Source organism: Lasioglossum baleicum, chromosome 13 (assembly GCF_051020765.1).
Source record: "Lasioglossum baleicum chromosome 13, iyLasBale1, whole genome shotgun sequence".
NCBI classification, from domain to species: Eukaryota; Metazoa; Arthropoda; class Insecta; order Hymenoptera; family Halictidae; genus Lasioglossum; species Lasioglossum baleicum.
In genome coordinates, this window is record NC_134941.1 from 1577891 (window position 1) to 1602876 (window position 24986).

The window sequence follows — 24986 nt, forward strand, 5'->3', positions numbered from 1 at the left end:
CTGTTTATAAACACATTGTGGGGATCAGAGCAGAGTGTCACTCTATATAGGGTGAGTTTTCAATTTTGAAAGACTACTTCTGGATTTTCGCATGCGTGGTCGGTCCTCTCCGCGCCCCCCTCCACCTAACCCTAACTAATTCTGATCGCATAATTTTTGCATTCTATGTAGCCTTCATACAGAATTTGTCTAGTAATGGAAAAATCATGCAATCAGAATTAGTTAGGGTTAGGTGGCGGGGGGCGGAGAGCACGCATACGAGATTGTGAATATTTCGAAAACTATCTATCTCAAAATGAGAATTTTATTCAGCATTTAAATGGTGTAATGGATACATAGAATTCATTATTTCGAAAAAAGCATCAATGCGTTTATCAAAATTGTACGTTCTTATAAATATGCCATAGCGAGGAATGCTGGCTCTCAGATCTCTCCACAATCTTTCAATATTTTGTGTATGAACTCCAGTTTGCGGATCAACAAAAATTAGTCGAATGATTCACTGTTTTATGTATATAATTTTCATTCGCTAGATCATTATATGCGCGCTAATTATCCGTATGAATAATGTGCAATGAAATAAACGATTTTCGGCAGTGTTCGATAGTACTAGCACATTTTTGCATCTTGGACATGTAATATCTTTACGAACCACTTTTTTTCTCACACAAAAAGTTCCACAAGGAATCGAAATTGCATGTCAAAAGTATAAATTTATGGAGATGCATATTGAAATAATTCAAAAACTCGCAAGACTTGCAATTAACGTACCGATGTATACACTGATCGCTACGTGTCAAATATTTTTCAAAGAACTATAAACTCCCAAAGTTTTATCAAAATCCGAATTTCGCATCTGAATATGTTCCCTTGTAAGTGACGAAAAATTACTTGCCCGTTGCAAACAATATCTTACACTACAAAATAGTAATGAAATGAAAACTTGCACAGCATGATATGGCGTAAATGTGCAAAAGATATTTTTCCATCGAAACAACTCGTTGAAGCTGCGGTTGCAGAATATAAGGACGATATCGGACGATAATTGAAAGACAACAGTATCGAAACGAGCAAACAATTTCTATGAATTATTCAAAATATTCATAAAAAAAACGAGTACGGAAGTGTGGATAAAAGGCTGCGGCAAAGTATCGACAGGTATTGACGTATTCGAACGACACAATCGAATATACTGTCACCCATAAGTCCATATACATGTGTATGTATATTTGAATTATTCTGTGCACGTACATTTTACTAACATAATTATAACTTACTTGTCAATGGTGCGTCGTATCTTACAGTTAGAATCAGCTTTCAATTCAATTAATTTTTATCGTGCTTGTTTAAAAATACAATCAGTTTGTCTGCAATTAAAACTGTTTTACTACGAGTAATTAACATTAACAAAACTAACGCAGAATTTTATTTCGGTTTAAAGGAAATTATTAACATACGTTCTTATTAGAATCTGCTCCGAAAATTCATCACGAGTCAGACACGATACTGTAAGGCAAGGAGTTAAGGGCTCAAATAAAACAGTTTTAAAAAATGCTTTTTTTATTTTTGCATGTAACCTTGTAAATTATAATTTTTCTAATTGATTATAAAAAATCAGGTCGTTTAGTACAATCATAAAAAAGTTATTCTATTTTAAAGGGCGTACGAATACTTTTTACGCTCATCGTATCATAAATAAGCACATATGTAAATAGGTATTAGGTTTGCAAATAAGTTCCTTCCCCTTTTTTTCTACGATCATAACTTCTAACTGAATTCGAATAACTTCCCGATTTTGGTGCCATCTGAAAGAGCGTTCTTTCAGTTTTAAGAAGAGTCGTGATGAGCGCTCTAAGAGATTCCAGTCCTATGCAACAATTTCAAGCAATATAGCGTGCGAGAACCATCATTTGCGTCACTGCTTACTTTTTGCATTCCAGCTTAGGACATCAGCTGTCGAAGCTACTACAATGGTTTGTGCAGCACTGGAAGAGAGAACGCTGTGTCTTACAGAACATGCAAACAGTGGTACCAAAGCCGGAAATTTTAATTCGGAAGACGACGATCGTTCAGGTGCACCGAGAAAGTTTGATGACGGTCAGTTAGAGGAATTGCTCAACGAAAATTCGACCCAGACGCAAGAAGAATTGGCAGAAAGATTGGGATTCACCAGACAAGATTTTATTATGCTTTACGTACATAAAATGTAATGAAATCTTGAATTTGGAAGAAAAGGGGAAGAACTTATTTGCACACCCAATACATTGTATTACAAAAGCAAGTAAAATTATGATTACTCAGGAAAGTGTACGCGAAAATTTAGTGTAACTAGGAATATTCCAAATTACTCCAAGATGTTTATCCACATACAGTAGTTACTGTGGAAACAATAAGATATGTAACAATTTTTATATTAGTTTCTCAATTATTCCGCGAAATTTTCTACATTTTTGAAAGAATGGTTTCAGCAGCGAACAGCGGCGTGAAAGAATTCTGTGCCAAGTGTTAAATATGCAAACCAGCTGTTCACTGACAACTTTAAACTGAATCCCTGTTACTTATTCATCGCAATTTCAAAGTAGAAAGGAGAAAAAAGAATGGACAATTTCTCAGAAGTTATAACGACGATACCACAATTCATACACGAAAGAGTGGAATATTTGCGTAGACGAATAAATAGTTACATAACTTGAAGCCATGCATTATTACCTCTGAATTGCGTAACAAATGAGGGGTATTAACAAGTACTGGTTACTGCAGTTGTTGATGTCTAATTTCTAGAATCGAAACTTTCAAAAACAACTTGGCACATGTGAATGTTGATTAGATTCAAATTCAAATTAACATTTACATTAACCGCGGCATTAACCACGACCGGTCTCATATTTTTTGTTTTATAATTATTAACATTACAACGAAGTATCCATTAGAAATTATTAAATGAATTTCTCCATTCAAGCACATATTATTGATCTATCAATAAAAAAAGTAAATGTAAATAAATTCAGGCTTGTAATTTTATGAAATGGCGTCCAACATTTTATGCTCGCTACGGTTAGTGTTAATGTCGCATTTCTAGAATCGGGAATTTCAAAAACAACTTGGCACACGTGAATGTATACAGTATACCGAATGCAGAAAGAAATTCAAAATAAATACACGCAAAAGGTACTACACACAGTCTTTGTTGTCGTCAAATACAAGGAGAAGTTGGAAATTAAATTAAATTTTTCCAAAGTTTCTTTCAATTGTAAAACTTGTAACATACTCAGGACTTTGGACATACTCAGGAGTTCTGAGAGATGAAAATAGTTCTGACAATATTTAGTTGAAAAACAACGTTGCACATTAAACATTTTTTACTTTAGACGGAAGAGACTCGGCAGTGATGATTCTGATTCCTATTTTATGAAACAACTGAATAAAATTTGGAGAATCAACTTTTCTATTAAATTAATAGATTCATCAGTTCTTTTTACAAACGAATTCATTTTATTTGCAACGGATTTGGACAAATGGAAGATTGATTAAGTTATACAAGGTGTCTCAAAAATGCTGTACTTCCTTCAAAAGGGTGCTTCCTAAGGTCATTTGAAATAACCTTTTCGTTTGCGAAAATGGTCTTCGCGGCTTTGTTAAGGAGTTATTAAGGAAAAACCACGCATTAATCAACGTTCTGCTGACAATGAGCGTGGCGTTGGGATTGGCCGAACCGGAATCCGTTCACTCTAGCTTCACTCTGATTGGTTCGTGTTTTTTATTCAGAATTCTTTAACAAAGCTGCGGAGAACATTTTCGCAAAGAAAAAAGTTTATTCAAATGACCTCAGGAATCGCTGACCTCATTCCTCTTTTCAAGGAAGTGCAACATTTCTGGAAAACTCCATATACAAACTTTCGCAATACCTTTTAGAAAAAGTGAAGTATAATAATATATCAATAATTATTTAAAACAGAGCAGCAAGCTTCAATGACTCTTTGATTTTGCATGATGCTGTCTGAAATACTCATTCAACTAACATCTTGATGGTTTTAATCATCGCTAGTTATTTTCTAAAAAATGATCAATTATTAAAAAGAGTGCACCTATAAACAATTAACATGACTCATGTAAATATATGCTTTATCTTTTTTTGCCTTGTTATTGTGAAGTTGATTTATATATTGATTTTATCCATTATCCATTATCAATTGACGTAGCAACGACCTCGTTATTGAAGTGGTTTTATGGTTATGTACAATAAATGTTAATTGTGTTTTTTGTGGTGTAACGAAGAGTGATAAAGCATATGTTATATGTATGATAAACATACGCCAAGATAATCTAGCTAAAAACCTAAGCTGCCGTATTCTTGAAATAAATTTAGGATAGGATAATTTGATTAATTCGAAGAATAGATTAGGTTAGGTATAATTGAAGAGCAAGGCCCATACATTGAAGTATCAAACAAATTTGTCAATCTATATATGTAAAATATGACGACATAACTCGTGATCTAGAATACTGTTAATGATTATTATATTTTTCAGGAATAACTGCAACTAAATCCATCAAGATGTTATTTAGCAGAATGTCCTTGACAACATATGTATTAAGATCAAGGACAAGGTCATCGGAGCTTGCTTCCCCATTTTAAGTAGTTACCAACACATCTACAAACGTAGTTAACACATTTTCATTTTATCGAACTTTCTGTTATCGACCATAAATCGTGATCAATCGACAGTGAAGGGACAACAGATCATTGGTTCAAGCAGACGAATTCAAAATTGTTTAATATTCGCTTTTATTTAGTGAGAGTATTAAATAATGTTACATAAACGATTTTTCAAAAATTACTCGTACTTCCGAAGAATATTGTTTTCGTACAAAATCGTGAATTCTAAATGTTCAAAGCATCATAAAAACTGATGACGAAATCGGTGATCTCGGTAAATTTATATTTCATAACAATGAGAAAGATATTTAATTCGATTAAAACCCAGATAACATATTGTGACATGTGTGTGGGAAAGACTGTTCTTGTAAAACTATTGAAGTTTAAACATTGTAACAGGCACCATAATTTGCCTGTGGGATCCCTAAGGTTCTATGAAGTCAATCCTAAATTTTGTTATAAGAATTGCTTTTGGTATGATCCTCTTAAAGTTTCAGCTTCCGTTTGCAAGTGGCACGCGAGGCGTCGAAGTGACCGCGTTTGTCTCCAAAAATAGAAAGACGTAGCGGAAATACCTGGTAGGACAAAGGCCTGAAGTTGACGTACTTTCGAAATCCGACTGGTACAGGAAGAAACATCGGGGAAGCAGAAACACTGCCGTGCAGCGACGCAGAAACAGTCACTTTCAATTGGGCCAAGAACAATGTTGAATCAGCGCTGCCAACCCCTCCCCCCTTGATGCAGTTCTTTCTCGCGCAACGCTTCAACCCCCTTTCTACTTTCCCCCCTTCTCATTTTTCTGTTTTTCTCTTGTTCGCGCGCACACACTCTGCCACGCTCATTCTTTAGCGATAATATAAAAGTTTGTATTGTATTGCAGTGCCGTGTCGCGACACTGTCCAACGTCGCGTCGCGTCGCATCGTCACGGAGCCCCGCTATGCCTGTTTCGTCCTTTTCGCGCCTTTCCGGGACGCAATGGCAGGCCTTCCGTCAGGCCTTCATCTAAGCACCTGTTGTATTCGGCCGAGGAGAACGGACAGGAGAAGAAGCAGCGATCTGCCGACACCGCCCACACCCGCTGCGCTTCCATGATGCAGCTCGGCTAAGCTTTCTCCTGAAACATTTGTACGTACACTCAAACACCGTCAACTTTCGACTAGACTTTCTGTCATTGCATTCAGTATACATTGGGGTGGATCTTATTTTCCAACTATGAAATTTTGAACACGCCGCACAGTGCTTCGGGCGGCCGAATCTAGCAGTTCGTTTGGTAAAAAATGACTTGTCTCATATCGCTATTTAAGGGGGTACACTCGTTTTTTTCCAGGATTACAAGGATGCGGGATGCGCCTTCTCATTTCTTGATAATGCAAAGTTGGAGTTTTTCAGTAGTCGAAAGTGCTAGATAACACTGTCCAACAAATTTCAACTTTTTTTATTATTTCAATATACTGTTGGGTTCTTCTTATAGTTTTTTGCGCTGATTCCGAATCTGTCCTTAATTTTTCTCCTATACGCACAGTTTTTGAAAAACATGGCTTTGAGAAAAAAACATATTTTTCAACTTTAAACAAATATTGTGATGTTATTATAAAAGATATTGAATTGTTCTTTACAGCAAAAGATTCTGTAGACTTTCCCGAATACAGTGATATCCAATATTAATACATTATGATTGTTTAAACATGTTTAAACAATGATTAAAGACGGAGAGACACCACTTTTGCACCAATTTTTGAGGATATTTTTCAATTTATCTCAAAAAATAAGGGACCAGCGGAAAATCGAACTATACCACGCGGCAGAGCAGACTTTTATCTTGAAAAACCCCCGTTTGAAGTTTGCGACATCGACGTTTTTTTCGAACTACAGAAAGCAAAATATCTTCGCCCGACATGAGTGTCCGCCAGTGGCGCTCGGGACGGGATACGGCGCAGCGACGGGATACGGAGCGGCGAACGACCGTTCTGGTGGTGAGCGCCACTGGTGACAACTCATGTCGGGCGAAGATATTTTGCTTTCTGGTTCGAAGAAAACGTCGACCATGCAAACTTCACAGGGGGGTATCTCAAGATAAAAGTCTGCTCTTTCGCGTGGTATAGTTCGATTTTCCGCTGGTCCCTTATTTTTTGAGATAAATTGAAAAATATCCTCAAAAATTGGTGCAAAAGTGGTGTCTCTCCGTCTTTAATCATTGTTTAAACATGTTTAAACAATCATAATGTATTAATATTGGATATCACTGTATTCGGGAAAGTCTACAGAATCTTTTGCTGTAAAGAACAATTCAATATCTTTTATAATAACATCACAGTATTTGTTTAAAGTTGAAAAATATGTTTTTTTCTCAAAGCCATGTTTTTCAAAAACTGTGCGTATAGGAGAAAAATTAAGGACAGATTCGGAATCAGCGCAAAAAACTCTATAAGAAGGACCCAACAGTATATTGAAAACAAATTTGGTGTTGGACAGTGTAACAGATCAATCTAGACCGCCCTCAAAAGTGCTATTTTTAAGTTTACGAGGCGTAATTTGCATTATTCGGAAGCATAAAGCTGCGCATGTAGGTAGCTATTTTCATAAAACTGCGACAGCTACATGCTGCCGGATAATGCAAATTACGCCCCCGCGAACGTAGAAATAGGACTTTATAGGGCGATTGCGGCCATATTAATCTTTCACCTAGCGCTTTTCATTACTGGAAATCCCCATTTTTGCATTATAGAGAAATGAGAAGGCGCATCCCGCACCTTCGCATCCTGAAAACGAGTCTACCCCCTTAATTAGTTTCTTATGTTCTATACAGTTTCTTCACTTACTCTCAACTATTAGAGAAAGTTACGCGATCTTATTTGGGAGGTCTATCTTGTAGAATAATAGCATTGTTCCACGGTGTCCACGGTACATGCACTGCCACTCTCTGATATACATATATAAGCCTACGAGACAGGAGGAATACATTATATATCACCTCAGGCTCAACATGTTGAAAACTAACGTCTCCACATATTCCCCTTCACTTCGTCACGTTTATAAAACTTCTGGAAAATGCTAAATGTATTCGAGGAATATTGTGTTTACTTTTGTTTTCTTTTTAGGAATGAAGAATTTACTTAGAATCTCGCGATTTATTAAAACCGCGTCGAACCGCGCCGCGAACCGCGCATTTCGACGAACATTTGACGAACGTTTCGACGAATGGCGATCGGAACGGATTTGTGGTATTTCCAGATTTTCTTGCGAACAACTATGGGAGCACAAGCGGCGTATACTACACAAAGAAATACAGAAAATGTTGGCAGTTTATTGAGTTGTAATGTTCAGGTCTGTACGAAGCATCAGATTCGAGCTTAAATGACTTAAATTTTTGGAGATGTTGCAACATGATGAATTTTCGTCCTTATATGATTCTGCGATACATATTCTGAATAAAAGATAAAAAAATCGCTAAATAAAAGATCAATCTAGCGGGGGTATATCCCTATTTGGCTTACTTTTGGCTGCGCGATGATGCTGCTATTGTCAAGAGATATACATTTTATTCAATATCGAGAGAAATAGAATTCTTATAGAAAAAGTTTGAGGCAACCCCGCTAAAAACCCGGGGAATTTCCGAATCCCGATGCCGGGAACGGGATGGGAAGCCTCGTATCATGTCGGGACGGGATCCCAAAAATCCTGAGTTTTTTCAGAGAATATTCGGGATTCCCGGTGGTGTTCGGGTTTCCCGTGAATTTTTTCGGGATTTCTGCAGGGGTGTGCGAGATTCCCGAAAATGCTCAGAATTCCCGTAAAATATCCGGGGAAAAAATGCAATGTTTTCATAGCAAGGGCATCCTTAATAATTTGAGACAAATTATAATTTAATTTAATTTACTACGATAATTTAAATCACCGATGTCTTTGTTTATAAAATGTCTATTTCTTGACATTTATTCCTTATATTATGAATATTTAGGATATGCTATCTGTCCTGCAAACAGATTTGTAAGTGCCACCCCGTTCGCGTTCGTGCGCGGCGAAATGTGCGCGGCGTTCGTGGCACCGTTTGTGGCACCGTTCGTCGAAATGTTCATCGAAATGCGCGGTTCGCGGCGCAGTTCGTCGAAATGTTCTAGTCTGTACTTAGGATAGCAACAAGTACAGTGGATCCAAAAATTATTTCGACACTAAATTTATCGTTCTCGAAAAATTGTCTATATTTTAACTATATTCCGTTTAAAAAATAGTATAAAAATAAATTTGGACTCGTTTTAAAGTTCGAAGCATCTACTTTCCCGGACCATTATTAATTTGTTTCTAGTATATTTGTGCATGATTTAGCAGGTGAAAAACTGAGGACACAGTCTCCATTCCTTTAAACTTCAAAATGAGTCGAATTATACTCTTGTTCTATTTTTTTTTAACGAAATCATCACAGTTTAAATGTTGCCAATTTCTCGAGAACGGGAAAAGTATTCAAATGCTTTTGGGATCCACTATACATACAGGGTGTCCTAAAAATGTATTTCCTTAAAACGTATGATGCCTAACGACATTTAAAGTAACTTTTTCCTTTGTGAAAATGTTCTTTGCGGCTTTGTTGCGGAGTTATTAGCGAAAAACGCTGACCAATCACAGCGCAGCTACAGCAGACGGATCCCAGCTCGGCGACAAGTTCCGCTAAGCGTAGCGTTGGCATTGGCCGAGCCGGAATCTATCCGCTGTAGTCGTGCACTGATTGGTCCGTGTTTTTCGTTAATAACTCCGTAACATAGCGTAGAATATTTTCGCAAAGAAAAAAATTACTTCAAACGATTTTAAGCATCATTCTTTTTAAGGAACTACAACATTTTTGGGACACCCGTCGTATACTGTTTCAAATTATACCGTTGCAACTTTATATTTACGTTGTAATATTTTTTACGTTACGATAAGTTGTGCTTATCTTATCAGTAGTTCTTCCGTGCATTGCAGTTCAGATCGTTATAAATTTTTACTAACGTCATAAAAGTTACGTTCCACGATGCTTTGCTTACTTCTTTCGTCACGAACACCTACAATTAGCGGGCGTACATAGATATTACATAATATTTAACGTGGTCACGGGAGTTTTATTCTGGCCCAAGCTCTAAGATTATGAGTGCATGTTTTCCGTGACCTTATAACATTATTCCAGCCGAATATTTTAAAAAGATTTCATCATGGACACACTATACATACATACATATAGGTTTGACTGTATTACGAGTACAATATACTTAAACTAATTTCGCGCGTTATTCGATAAGGTAGGTTCAAAAGAGCAACTAAAAAGATATTATGTAATGAAAACTATAATATTAATCTACAAACGAAATGCAAATATTAAAAGATCAAGGAATACCTACTCATTTTTAGAAGCATTCTATTTTAAATATTGAATTCTGTATCACTCTAATCAATTTCAAAAACGGATGCAATGAAATAATTAACAATATATAGCACTAAATTAAAAGAATAATTAGTTAACGTTCACGTAGGTTACTGTATATAACAGTGAATAATATTCGCTCAATGTAGTTTTTGTATTTTTAAAATGCGGTTAAAATTTTTTCACAACAAAAATTGGTAAAACAGCTGAAATATAAAACAATCGATATGAAACTTTCAACTAAGGCAGATTCATCACGCGTGACGCATTTGAAGAACAATGGTAAGGACAAACGAGAGCGTTCGATTGCAGTTATCCATGTTCCGAGCTCCCAAAATTTGTATGTATACTGTTCCATTCTGAAAACGTGTAAAAGCTTATGAAATTCAGCGGAGCTAAATGAAAACAATACTCGTGCACCAGAACAATTGCACGGCGTTACGACGTAATGATTTGAATAGTAGTACCTTTTGTGAATGACGATACAGCAGATTTTAAATATACAGATATTTCCCATCTGTATTTTCTGTTATAAAATTTCTTCTACAGTACTTTATGATTTTGTTAATTGCTTTGCACAATGAAAATTTCCTTTTATCAAACCAGAATAACAAAGGAAAATCTTTTGATCTTTTTAGCTTTTGTTCAGCTATGTAAAATGCATCATTTTTTAATAATATCTGAAAGCTGCGTCAAATATAATTACTGAAAGGCTATAGGTAAAGGAAATATTTCAAGTAACAAAGGCGGGATATATGAATAAAAATGTTCGTAGATGTCCCTAAATTTTCCCATTACTTCAGACGTTGATTCAATATACTTTACTCAATATCGTCCTCGAACCCGTTGGGAATTAACGATAAAAAAGATGTTCTGCAATTAACAGTACTCTCGAGTAAAGTACTATCGCACGAATGAGCCTTATTAGAGGAAATCAGATTTTAAGATACATGTGACGGCACCCAGGTGTCTATTATTATCTCATAGGTGTGTGTGCGTGTGTGTGTGTCTACTGGAAATCTTTACTTCTGCTACTGTTTGTATTGGACATAATTGCGACGTTAGCTTTCCATAATTGTGTATTAATCAATAACTAGTAAATAATTTATTCCTTTGCACTCGGAGATGTTTTTACTTGAAAATTAAACCTTTCTCTTCTAACCTAGAATACTTCCACTCCCCATGATTTTTTAAATTTGGTGGGTACGAAATTGATATAATACCTCATACAATACTTAACTGTTTAGTAATATAATTGATTAGATACCAAAATACCAACATATATAATAATATAAACAATACTCTGAATGTCACTTTGGTACAGCTATTTTTAGTGGTGACTCTCTGTTGTCAAAGACAAGTTGGTAAATACCCATTTAATTTGTTAAAATATGAGGATTTCAATTTTTCGACGACAAACAAGGCAGAGATATGGCAACAGAGAATTTGCATGTTTATCTACTGTATAATTTTTGTTACACGGGACTTTATCCATAGAAATAAAAATTTAAATGACGAGTTATTTATTATTTGAGCAAGTCTAAATGAGTTATTTAAAATAATAAAGTTAATTGTTATTTACTAATACATTTTCAATTATTATTTATATTGACAAATAATAAATTAAATTGTATTTTTTTATAGGCAGCTAGGCCCACTGGCGGTATACTTGAAAAGGTTGTTATAGCAGACAAAAACGCGCACGTGTTCATTGTATAATACAAAATACAAGAAATAATTTATTTAAATGAAAAGTTAAGTTATCATTTGCAATTAAAATCACACGTTTATTTATTATTTAAAATAAAATTTACCTAACACTGCCTATTAGGCACTTCTTCCGGTGTCTTTATCATTGAATAACTTAAAAAGTTGTTGTCGAATTAAAAAACGTTTTAAATGAAACTTACTTGTTTTTTCTCATACAATAAGTTGGTGTGATGTAAAATTTGTTTCCATTTAAAATAGTGAACTTCACCTTAAAATGACCTTCAACACGTCAAATAAAATATTTAAAAAATGCACCTTTCTATAGAACTTTGAAAACCATACAAATTTCATTGGAAGTATTTTTTTCTATGATAAATACGATGGATAAAGAGATATCCTGTGTAACAGAAATTTTGGGACACCTCGTATAAATAGGGTGGGCCGGAAGTCTTAGTACAGTCAGGCAGGGCGTGATTCTACATAAAGGAGTAAGAAAATAATTTGGTATAACATTTTTTTATCCAAAGCTTCATTTTCGAGAAAATTGAGTTCGAGAATGCAGCGATACACATGCTATTGCATAGGAATCGTCTAACGCGTCTGACCATGATCAACCAATTCTACTTCCTGTGTACGGGGTGTCCCACACAACTGGAACAGGCTGTACCTCCTAAACGGTCGGGAATAGAGGAAAATGTTAAAAGAAAAAGTTGAATGGCATCATACGGTGCATACTACGCAACTAATTTTATGCACTTTTGTGCATCGGTGCGTCAGAAAAATGAAACTGCACTTTTTAAAAAAATGGAAACCTACATTTTTGACTGCACCAATCGATGCAGTTTGTTGTGTTCTACATAAAAGTACTAACATACTTGTGCCCTAAACTTATTCGTTAATCGTTAATAATGATGCCATTCAACTTTTTCTTATAACATTTTCCTCTATTCCCGACCGTTTAGGAGGTACAGCCTGTTCCAGTTGCGTGAGACACCCTGTATAGCACGCGAACCTGGCAGAACTTTAACCTCGATTTTCTTGAAAACGAGCTGCCAAAACGAAAAAATGTTATTCCTTCTTTTCGATTTATTTTTACATGTAGAATCATCGTCCTCCCAGTTGTACTACGATTTCCGGCCCACCCTGTATATATTTGTTATTAATGTTAAGTAGTTATGCCATTTATCAGGCTGGCATGGAAAAGGGTGCCACATTGAGAAAATTTTAAACTGCATTTCCGGTTGACACATGACTGCGCTGTGCAGCACCACTTTAATGTAACCGGTGCTGAGCGTAGCTGTTCAGTGAGCACTTGAGCGAGCAATTCTTAAGCAGGGTTCACACGCTCTCTCTCTCTCTCTCTCTCTCTCTTGTAACAGGACCTTGTCGCGTCACCTCCTCACAAACACAAACGTTCGTCTGAACAGTATTCTACAATTACACCGTTAACATCAAAGCGTTCGCAACGGTATTAGGTCGGTTTGCATAGGCTGACGACGGGTTGTCGAAGATTAAAAATTATATGCGATCAAACTGTAATTAAATGACAAAAGAAAAATCCCTAGGCCAACAGAATGATATTTATACTTTTATTAAATCATATTATTATAAAAGATAGCTTAACATGATATTAGTTGTATAGCACACATCCACACGCTCACATTGTAAAATAAACACTTATCGTGGTATTAAAAATAATACCAATAAAGTAAAAGGTAGTACCAATAAAGTAGAAAATAAAAATAAAGTATAAATAACTATTGAAGATACAGTGGCTTTTTGAATAAAGTAGTGCAATAAAATTCCCCGCAAATACACTTTATTTGGCACAAAAGTAGACATTTTCAGAACTAAGAAAAAATTACTTTGTTTACACTAAAGTGAACTACCATACACTGAAATTTAAGGTTAGATACACTACTGCCTTGCATGTGTGTTACCATTCGAAATTTCACGAACGGGGTACTGCTACTGCCATCTTTGAAGAAACAGCGAGAACTTATTCAAGGTTCTAATATTTAAACACCAAATTTCCGATTGTCGTGAAACTTTCGATATTCAAGCTTTGACGATTTCGTTACAAAATGTAGTACAATAATAAATCTAGACGTATTCTAAAGCTTGAAACCTCATACTTTCGCAATGCATCGTTCATCTTTTTCTAGAATATTTTTGCACATCTGGCAGGTAAAAATCTGAGGACACGTTTTTGGTCGAAAATGCTACAAATTGAATTAAAATCGTTCAACTTTAAACACTCATAACTTTTGAACTAATGAATTCCTAACATTAAGCTTGAATTTTTGGGATTTTCTCGTTAAAATCTACGAGACCAATTAAAAAAAGTTTAAAAATTTCTGGATTCCTAAAGTGAAGTTTAGCCAATATTATAAACTCCATTTAAATAAAAAGAGGTAGCCCCTATGTCTCGAGAAGCAAAGTAACAACAGAACGATTAAAACACTGTATATGCCTCTCAAAGCCATGCAAATTTTGTTTGGAATATTTTTTTCTACGATAAATAATTTTAGAGTTATTTGTAGTCGTCGTATTACAAGAATCACTCTGTATGTTGATATTCATCTTGATACGTGTTCCTCTCGGATGGTGTCGAGTCAGTAAAGAAATGTTTAAAATCGTTAGAGCACTAAACAACTTAATCGTAATGAAATCATATGAATTTCTAAATGTACGTAACAATTACGATAAGCTGGTACGGTTTTTAATCGAACGAGAAGTTCTCGCCACGATGATTTGTGTAAAGTGCAATTAACCTCATTTACAAGGTGGGGCAGATAAAGTGTTACAAACTGCCTTTGTCCGAAGCCATTGTACCTATCAACTTGAAATCTTGAGCTGTTAAGTGGTTTAAAGGAGCTAACACTTTAAAGTGCAAGGTACTCCGTCGAGGATGAGTTTCTTAAGGGTAGAGAAGGTGCCATCTGCATTTTTTGTTAAATGCAATATGTTATGAACAGTGTAAATTCTTATTTTTCATAGTTTGTGTCGTTGATACCACTTTTTCTTTTTTATGCTGCTTCATAAGAAAAGAATCAATCGGCGCATAGTGTGAAATTTGGCCGATCTAGGTGGAAAAGAAGTCCATTTCGGCGATAGTCCAAATATAGAAAAAAACATTATGCAACAGTCTCAAATTGTCCCTATTTTGTATACGCACTTCTTTCATAATTCGTGATTTAAAACCATTAATATTACTTATTTTCAAGTCTCAATTTTCAATGTAGCGGCTCGGCTCGTTAGACGATACACGGAGGGCTGGATCGAGAAATTTGACGACATTTTACTATAACTCTTGAACCACTTATGGTTCTCTTAAGATATCGGGATGAAATTTCCACTAAAATTCATTAAAAAATTATTTCTATCTACTGATAATTATCGTAATAAATATACATTTTTTGTAATAATTTTATAATTCATTGTTTAAATTTTATTGTCTTAAAATAATATTTGTAATTGTTTACTCGTTACTTATTTAGATAATTTAAATCAAAGATGTCTTTGGTTTCTCCGTATTTCTTGACATTTGGTCTTCATATTCATATGAATATTTTAAAAAAAATGGACAGCCTCCGCGAGGACGCAAGAGATGAGAAGATTGAAAATCATTGTAGATACGTTCGGGCATCGTCAAATTACGGAACGCAAAAATAATAAACGCTATTTATCAATATTCATCCATTACACCGCTCAATGACACTCGTCGTCACGCTCCTCGCCGAACTGCCCCCACCCCACTACCTACCCCTACCCCAAGATACAACTTCCGTTACACATTTGTGTGACATCCTACGTCACGCTTTTAGCCGAACGAAACCTACAAGATTTTTCAATCTTAAAAAGAAGTTTATTCTCACCGTTCAGTACGTGCACATGAACAGTGGCTGGTTGATCAGGCATGGTGGTGAGATGACACGTATAGTTTCCACTGTCAGCTGGTCCTACCCTCGCTATACTGAGAGTCGAGTTGGCCCCCTCTTCCATCAAGTCCGTTTTCACACTGGAACACATGATCCGGACCGTTAAAATTTCAATTTCTAACGCTGGGCTCCTGGTAGTCACTTTTTATGAAATACCGATTAAAAGAAGAATACGTGAGAAGGGTACTCCATTTTTTTGGGAGATTAATTTTCAGAAATTCTTTCTCTTCCGTCCTTATTCAAGCTTCCACTCTTTATCGCCTCATTTTACGTTTAGTACTCCGCGCCGCGTCGGATTGGGCGATGACATGCGCGATAAAACGAACGACACGCTTCCGTTTCATTTCTTTGTCAGCAATTTGATCTTTACTCATTTTTAACGACGGGATATATCCGAACAGATTTTCGAGTTACTCAGTCACAATGAAGTGATAGAAGAAAAATATGAAGCGAAACGAATGTATGTAAAACTAAGAATTACTAAAGTGCGATGAACTATTCGTTTCGTTTTGCTTCACCTTGTTTCTCTATTGTTGTTCATTGCCATGTGTATGCTATCGGAAATTATTTTCTTTGCTACTCTATCTCTCTCGTTTTCTCTTTCTTCTTTTTTAACTTCCCGATTTTATAGGGAAGTTATTGTAATGACCCCGAAAATCGAAAATCGATTTTTTAGCAGATCTTCACGTTTCATGGTCTCATTACAGTCATTTTAGACTATTTTCAGCAAAATGTTCGTGTGTGTGTGTGTGTGTGCGCGCGCGCGTGCGTGCGTGCGTATGTCTGTTTCTATGGTATCAAATCTTCGTTAACGTTTTCTGAAAAAGTAACTACGCGATCAGAATGATGAATGATGCAATCGATGTGCCCCGTCGTAACTTAGAGCTGATTAGATTTTGGTCCATATTGGTCAAGTAGTTTTTTTCGAAAGGAGTTGATTCTACAATGCAATTTATACGAGAGAACGGAAAGTTTCCACCGAAGAAACAAACGTAATTACACAAAAAAATTTATTTTTCATTTTTTTTAAATTTAAAAAAAGTTTATTAATTAAAAAAAAATTTTCTTTTTGTACCTTACGCTAATGTTTCCGCTTACAATAATCGAAAATTATCCCAATGCAAGAGTGAGTTAATCATCTCTACTCCCGAGAATACATTTTCAAAGAATATCGATGAAAGTACAAAAAAAATTTATATTACAATCTTTAAAAAAACAATCAGTTCAAAACGAATTATTAACTGAGATTAAATTGAAAATTAATATAAACTATATGATAATTATTAATAACATTGATGTTGAAAACGGATTGGTTTATGGAGCACGCATGCGGAATATTAAAATTTATTACTTTTCAAGAAAATACTAAAATTCCGTCTATATTGTGGTTAGATTTTCAATTGGCCAGAGTAGGAGTGAAAGTAAGAACTCGTTATCGTGATTATATGAAAAATGCAAATATTGATCAAAATTTAACACCAATAATAAAAATATCGAATCAAGTAAATATGTCGAGTGAGGAAAAATATCAAATCACACGTAGTCAATTTCCAGTGGTTCCTGCTGAAGCGATTACGATTCATAAAAGTCAGGGACAAACATACGAGAAAGTATGTTTGGATTTTAAAAAATCAGAAAGGCGAACTTTACAAATGTTGTATGTAGCACTGAGCAGAGTTTCAAAATTGAGCGCGGTTTATATATTTTGGGACAGTTTAAATTAACAGTATCGGAGAAATCCAAGATCAATACTGCAAACCCGGATAATGAGGAGTTGTATCGTTTGCGAAAAACTAATTAAGACAATTTATTTTGCAACATTAGTATGCTATAACAAGGAACCAAGCGAGCAACGAGCCTACGATGTTGGTTTAATGCGACGTCATATAGCAAACATTTTGACAAGTAGAAAACTATTGAATTTCCCTGAAAACGTATAATCTTATTAAAACGTACTAAACAGAATGATAATAATATACTGCAACTAACGAATCGGGGAGTTCTTTGTGTGGCTCTTGGAGAGTCACACACGAAATAAAAAACATTAATAGCTACAGGCCCTACTAGCCATGCGTACCACTAACCCTCTCGCAAGAGCAGTCCTACCCGCGAGCAAAAACAACCCTACTCGCGAGCGAGCGAAGCGAGCGAGCAACAATAATCCTCTAGTTTACGTGCGGATCTTTATGCATTCACAACAAAATTGAGTAGATGAAATTCAAAATTGTTGTTGTAAAATTTAACAATATATGATTTCACCTCTATTAAAATCACTAAGGAAAGAAATAACATTCAATTTAGTTTCTACTTCTTGCAATTGACGCATACAATTTTTATTTTGCATAAGGAGGAGAGCTCTTTACATATTTATACATTACAGAATAATTAATTTTCTTTTCCAAGTTGAGCGAATATAAGCGTTGAACAAATTTCACTTTAATGTCAAAAAGGATGTAATTAGGATGTTTAATAAGTCCGTCCGCGTCGACGCGACGCGATGGCGGTAAGCATCTCGAGAAGTGTTATCTCTAACTGTTACAAGATTTAACTGCAATGCTCATACGTAAATTAAATTAGGTGTGGTCTACGTGTGCTTTGACTGTAACATCAGTCAGTTTACTTTCTGCTTTGCTCGAGTAAAGTACGTTTTTTAAAGGGTTAACAGAATATTCATTTTCGTCCTTCAATTCTTTTGTATTTTCGAAAGAAAAATTGTAGTATATGTGGCGATACTGCTATGAATAAACGGACCATTGAAAAAGCCAATCACACTCATTTAATACCTTGTGTACTATTTCAAGTCACAATTACCTTTCTTTGTCCTCTTCAGATTTAGGAAAAAGCGACATATTGTTTTGCTAGTGAGGAATGTTATTCTGAATTGAATTTCAACTTTAATGATCATTCATTTACTAGTAGATAGAAATAGGAATTGCATCTGACAAAGCCAATCACTTATTGAATACCTTGTGTATCATTTCAACTCACAATTATCTTCGTTTGTCCTTTTGGTTTAGGAAAAAGCGACATATTGTTTTGCTAGTGAGAAGAGAAATCAAGCCTGCTGCGGTACAATACAGTAATATACTGCGACTTTTATGTGACACAGCCTTAGTAATTGGTACAATCAGTTCTTCAAATCGATCGCTTGACCTCTTGCAGTCGATGAACTCATATTCTATGTAGGTACATGTGTTCTGTGCGAAGTACATATCGACATAACTACCAAAAGTTCAGTAAAAAATCTATGTATCTGATAAATGTATTCATATTAGCATTCAGCAAATCATTAGCTCCTATTTTTCATAGAGATAAACATTATACATATATATGTACGTGTATAAATATTTTACGACCAGTTTAATGAATACGTATCTGCTGCAACCCCAATTCTATGGCTGGTTTAACATCGGACCGCTGTGTCCGCAAACGGTTAATTAGATCGATCTGTCTCGTGACCGATTAATCCTCTAATGAAATTGTCGTCTGCATTTAAGAATTAATTAACTAATCAGCACTTAACGATTTTTCGCTCTTCAATTTGCGATTCTATAACACGGACATTATGAAAATTGAAATCCTAATTTCTATCGAATATACAGGGTGACCGGTTTTAATCTTTAAATGAAAATTAGTTGAATTAGGTCAATATCTACAAAAATGTTCTAAATTTGCTCATTCTGTAAATTATCAGAAAACAAACAGATTCGTTTCTCTATTATTCTCTATTATTCGCCCCCCTCTTTCCCACTCGAAATCCTTGGTTTTACACTTTTTTAATATCTTTCATACTTCTCGAGATGTTCGGCTGGAAAGTTTTCAAATGAGCACTCTGCATATACAGACACCACTACATTACCTGCAAACGACAGTATAATTTTTTCGAATCACAATAGTTTTGAAAGAAAAACGTTGGCTGGTAACGGCGCGATCACCATGTACAGTACCATTTTTCGTATCTAGGTGCACGGTAGTGCACCTGCCAGGTTCCTCGCACTACCTCCTTTTACACGAAACAACTTAGCCGTTTTTTAGAGGCTTATAACTCGGCACTGGAGGCAGATGGAGATATGTAATCTCGTACACTTGTTAAATGTTATCATGTCTCAATATTGACAAAACATTACTCCCCCAACATTAGTAGATTCCGGGATATAGGACCTCAAAAATTGCTAAATTTGTCACTAACTGACTGACAGATCATCAAAACCATTTGGGTACTTCCCATTGACCTACAAGCTTGAAATTTGGTATATAGGTCCACCATAACAAACACTCAAAGGAATAATTATCAAAGTTTTAAATGTTACACCTTAAAGGGGTTGTATTAAAAAAAAAAACGAAATAGGTTATGTATGGAGAAAATGAAATATGTCGCTCTTCCCATAAGGAACCGTGTAAATTCCGGAAAGAATCATGTGCTCTCTTCAAACGTTCGTATAGCGCCATTCGAGGTAGTGGCAAAAAGCTCAAACTGGTAGATTACAATAAGGTAGAAAATGGCACTAAAGTTATAACAAAAAAATCTAGGTAATGTTGGGTTCTAATTCGTCGGCAGAGTGTTAATCTTTGATACCTACTTGATAATTGATGAAATTTCAACAAAAATTGATGAAATCCCAACTAAAACATCCTGTAAACCGGAGCCAAATTCCTATGGCCGTAAAAAGTTGTGAGATCAAACAAAATACGGCCAAGTTCGTTAGTTTAGAAATACCTCTTGCAATACTGAAAAAAACGTTTGTAAAAATTGGTTTAAAAGAACACTATTTAATTTTTAATGAGTTACATGGTGGGCTAAATTATTGGCCACTACCTAACACCTTTTATGGCCATTGGTTTAAAAAGTAACGGCCAAGTTTAAATAATTTAGCACTCCATGTAATTCATTAAAAATTAAATAACGTTCTTTTAAACTAATTTTTACAAACGCTTTTTTCAGTATTGCAAGAGGTATTTCTAAACTAACGAACTTGGCTGTATTTTGTTTGATTTCACAACTTTTTACGGCCATAGGAACTTGGCTCCTGTTTACAGGATGTTTTTGTTGGTTTAATAGATTCGTCCAAATAATTCGTTCAACAGTCATATTTACGATTTTGATCGAATATCTTCTGCCAAGAGTAATATCATGGAAGAATTGTTTTGCATTATCGTAAATTGCCGTGTATAATCGAAGTCAATCATTATCTGAATAAACCAATTTCATGTTACGTTTACTTCAATAATGGTCTTATTGGTTTGATTTGTTCTTTTTGGCGAATAATTGCAATTTCGGTCCAAATGGAAATCAGATAAAATAACTCTTTACACGTACCGGAGGATTATTATACATTAATAACATAATGTCGCAAAGACAACTTTATTGTCGAAAGAACGAAGCAGGAAGATTTTCCTCGACAAAAAGATTTGAGAATAAAAAGAACGAAGAGAAATCTGAGAGAGAATTCGTCGCTTGGTGAAAAATACGATGGATAGGATTCTTAAAAAATATGGCACATCAGATATTCTATAAGACGTCTGTGAATGATGACGCGACATCCCACATTTTGGATTTTTCGCCTAAAAAGGGGAGACCAAATCTATGAATATGGAAATATATGTAGAATTATTTCTACTACGCTGGCATCGAGCCAGTCGCGAAGGAGAAATACACAAATATATGTATGGTGATGATGGATTTATTGCCATGTATCCCGCGAATTTATCAGAATCGTTTTAAAACCCTCAAAACAAACGGAATTGAATGTCAAGCAAAAGTTGGATCTTTCGTTATCGAAGAACAAGTTTGAAGTTTTCAATTACCTGAAATTAATTATGTTTGTAATTCCTTTCCCTTAAATCATTTTGGTCTAACAAAAGTCATTTGGGTTTCTAAAATACATGTATCTGTATCAGGTTTTCGTAAAATTGCACAACGATAGGTAAGTTTCGTACTATCAAGGCAAATATTGAATGCATAATTATACATTATAAATGATAAATTAAATAATAAATTGTTATATGTATGTATTATAGGGTACTTCACCTAACGTGCCCATCTTACATATCTCGCTTATTTTTTTAACTTTTAAATTTTTTGAAAATTTCCAAGCATGCACATTCTCTACTCTGAGATCTAATCGTCCAAAGTACAAGCTACTCTTGGTTGAATTTCACAAATAAACATTACTTGTAGACTGAAGAATGCTTCACTTTGGAATACAACAATAATATAATGGACATAATAAATCGTTAAATAATGGTGCAGTTGGTGCAGTTTCTTTACACCTATACGGCAAATAATTATTAGCAAACACAGTAATTATGACTACTAATTGAATATTATAGACCTCATTGTACAGGGTCGGTTAAGTGTATTATACTCTATTAAAAACGTCTAGCGTTCTATTCTTTCGGCTAGTTTGTCGGGAATGCAGAATCATATTTACTGATAGCTTACTATTCAGAAGATGCAAATGAATCGTGGTACAGTAAATCCTCTATCGACGCAAAAAGGTGCTACGCGATGGACGAAAAAAAATATCCCCTCCACTGTAGTAATCTGATCCCGGCTCGGGTATATCGGTGTGAACCACTACTAATGTGACGCGGAGAGTCGCAGTCGTCGGCGCAGTTCAAAGGCCCGTGCGATTAATTGACGTTGAACGTTTCGGGCGCAAGGAAGGAAAGAAAGAGGCGCGGAGAGTCGCAGTAGCTTCGGCCGCGCGCGGTTTGGCCTTTGAAGCTCAGAAAAATAGTGTCCCTCTACGATCGATGCAAACGAATCTCCCCGAGGCTTTTGCGTCGATAGAGGATTTACTGTATAAAGTAGAGATCACGGTTTTGGACGTGTATTGAGGATACACGTATTCACGTGTTCAGGTGTACTAATATATATCCGTATTTTAATCCGTGTACTTCTTTATCCACGGATACACGGGTACTGAAGTAAACGTGTACACGTGTATCGAAATACGCAGATAATACACGCGTACACGTGTATCGAGCTACACAGAGAATATACGGGTATCCGTTATTTTCAATACATGTACAGCAAAAAGGAAGCGTCTTTTGCCGGAAAATGTAAAGATTTTGGTTTTTCTTCATCAAAATAAACAGTTAATTGATTAAGGTTTATTAACAGAAATTATGATGTTTGTTAATTTTCGAAACCTCTCATGTTAACTCTTGTATATTTGAATGTACTATCCGTGTATTCGTGTACTTGAATACACGGGCACACGTGTATCAAAATACACGGATAATACACGTGTAACCCGTATATTCATGTTCACAGTTATACGTGCATTATCCGTATATTTTGATACACGTGGACACGTGTACTTCAGTACACGTATATCCGTGTATTAAATAGTATCCGGACTTCTGCACGGATATATTAATTACACTTGAAATGGGTATCTCTAGTATAAAGTCTACAGAAAAAATTATTAACACAATAAAAAATCATTTTTATTGTGTTCCATATGTGAGAATACAATATATCTTCAAACTATGTAGTGGGTTATCAAATCATTTCAACGAAAAAATGATTTCATTAGTTTTGTTCACAAAAATCGATTTTCTGTAAAATCCTGAGGTGGTAGACAAATTTTACGACCAGATTTTAAATCAGCGCCACAAAATCTTCGGGAAATGATGTATAGCATGTCAAGAAAAAAATCTATCCGTACATGGTATCTGACAAACCACAATTTTCTTGAAATTCTGCAAGTTTAACACTTTTCAAGGTTAAAAAACGTTCGTACCATAATCTAATTTTTTTTTATTAATCGCTCATTCATTTTTGTATAATATATTTCGTGACTATAATACATATATGGATTAACATATAGGAGAGGTACATTTAGAAGTTTTTAGTTTATGCCACATATTTAACAGTAATTGTAAAATTTTAATATAAACTTTCGTAATATTAGGACTTTAATATTGTATTAGATTTTGTTAATTGGTTTTTAATAGCCAGCGGAAGTGATGCGAGTTATTAGTAGCTAATTACTGTCGCATCGTAAAATACGTAGTAGACTTTTATAGCCAATACTAAATACTTCACTTAACTTTCGTAACAGTGAGACGTAATTACATATTTCCATCAAGATAGTTACAAGGTTTATTGAGTTGATTATCATATTTATAAATAAAATGGCAATTAAATATACGAAAATCTATAAATAATTACCGTGAATTAACAGAGATGCTATTAACAGAAAAAATTACAACTTTCACAAACAGTGTATATTAACATATACTTTATTTCAACCTCATTAATCGAATAAACGTGAAATGGTGTATGTTAGAGAATCAAATAAACGACTAATATAATAGATATACTTTTTCATCTGAAAAAAAGGTATAATCGTTACACGTTTTATGATAATTGATATGGTTATCGTAGGAAAGAATTTTTTATGTCAATCAAGTATACAGTATACAGTATATGTACAGTATGCAGCAATGGAGTTTATTTTAACAGTGATAGATTTATGATTACAATGTCCGATGTGTTCTAAAAGCCGATAGATTCTCACAGATTGTTTTTCTAGACTAGACATCAATCTAAAAGCTGATTTCCTCCGTATCTAAGAAATTTAATTGCGAGAAAATATCAGATTTGCAATTCTAAGATGAATTTATGCATTCATGTGAACATGGGTATGTAAAATACAAAACGGTACAATATTGAATGGTTTTAAGAATTTTAATATATTAATTACGACTTATTAAAATTATTAAGAGAATAAATGTCTATGCAGCTCCTGCTTTTAGCAATCAGTGCACAACGTTTTACATAAACATCCGTAGTCTAGTTATAATTCTATACTTTGTACAAACATTTCTATAAAACGATTCTATACTTTGGAACTTTATAGACATTCCGAGTCTAGAGGAACACCCATGTTAAATCAATCTCCTTTGAAGTTTTTCAATTTACTTGGAAACTTGGGTGTCTGAAACAAAATTAATTACATCACGCGATGTAACGAGCTTTCTTCACTCAGAAACCGTCAAGAAAAGCTAAAACACAGATTTTCTTCTTAATTGGAACAATAAAATAGTTCCGTAGTAGACAGGGTATCCAACAATGATTTTGTACAGTAATGTAATTAGATTTCGTTTCAGATACATAATTTCAGAATAAATTGAGACGCTTCCGAGGAAATTTGAAACATTGTTTGAATATGTTTACCATAAGTGTTTATAGTATTATAAAAATGTACTTACTTAAGATAAAGTGATCTACAACCTTTGCATGAATATTAATTATATTTTTATCAGTTTGTT

The 24986-nt window shown here is 34.8% G+C and overlaps 1 protein-coding gene across 12 annotated transcripts in view; it reads right to left on the bottom strand.

Moving 5' to 3' along the window:
* Window positions 1–334: 334 nt before the first annotated feature.
* Window positions 335–24986, bottom strand: part of LOC143215469 (lachesin) — a 653313-nt gene continuing 628661 nt past the window's right edge. For 11 of the 12 annotated variants that reach the window (XM_076437612.1, XM_076437613.1, XM_076437611.1 and 8 more), the window contains 2 exons: window positions 15639–15781; window positions 335–5772 (listed from right to left, as the gene is read on the bottom strand). In XM_076437612.1, the coding sequence (XP_076293727.1) occupies window positions 5657–5772; window positions 15639–15781 (259 nt within the window). In that variant the 3' untranslated portion in view covers window positions 335–5656. The remainder of the gene's footprint in view (window positions 5773–15638; window positions 15782–24986) is intronic. The other variant, XM_076437614.1, reaches the window with a different exon arrangement.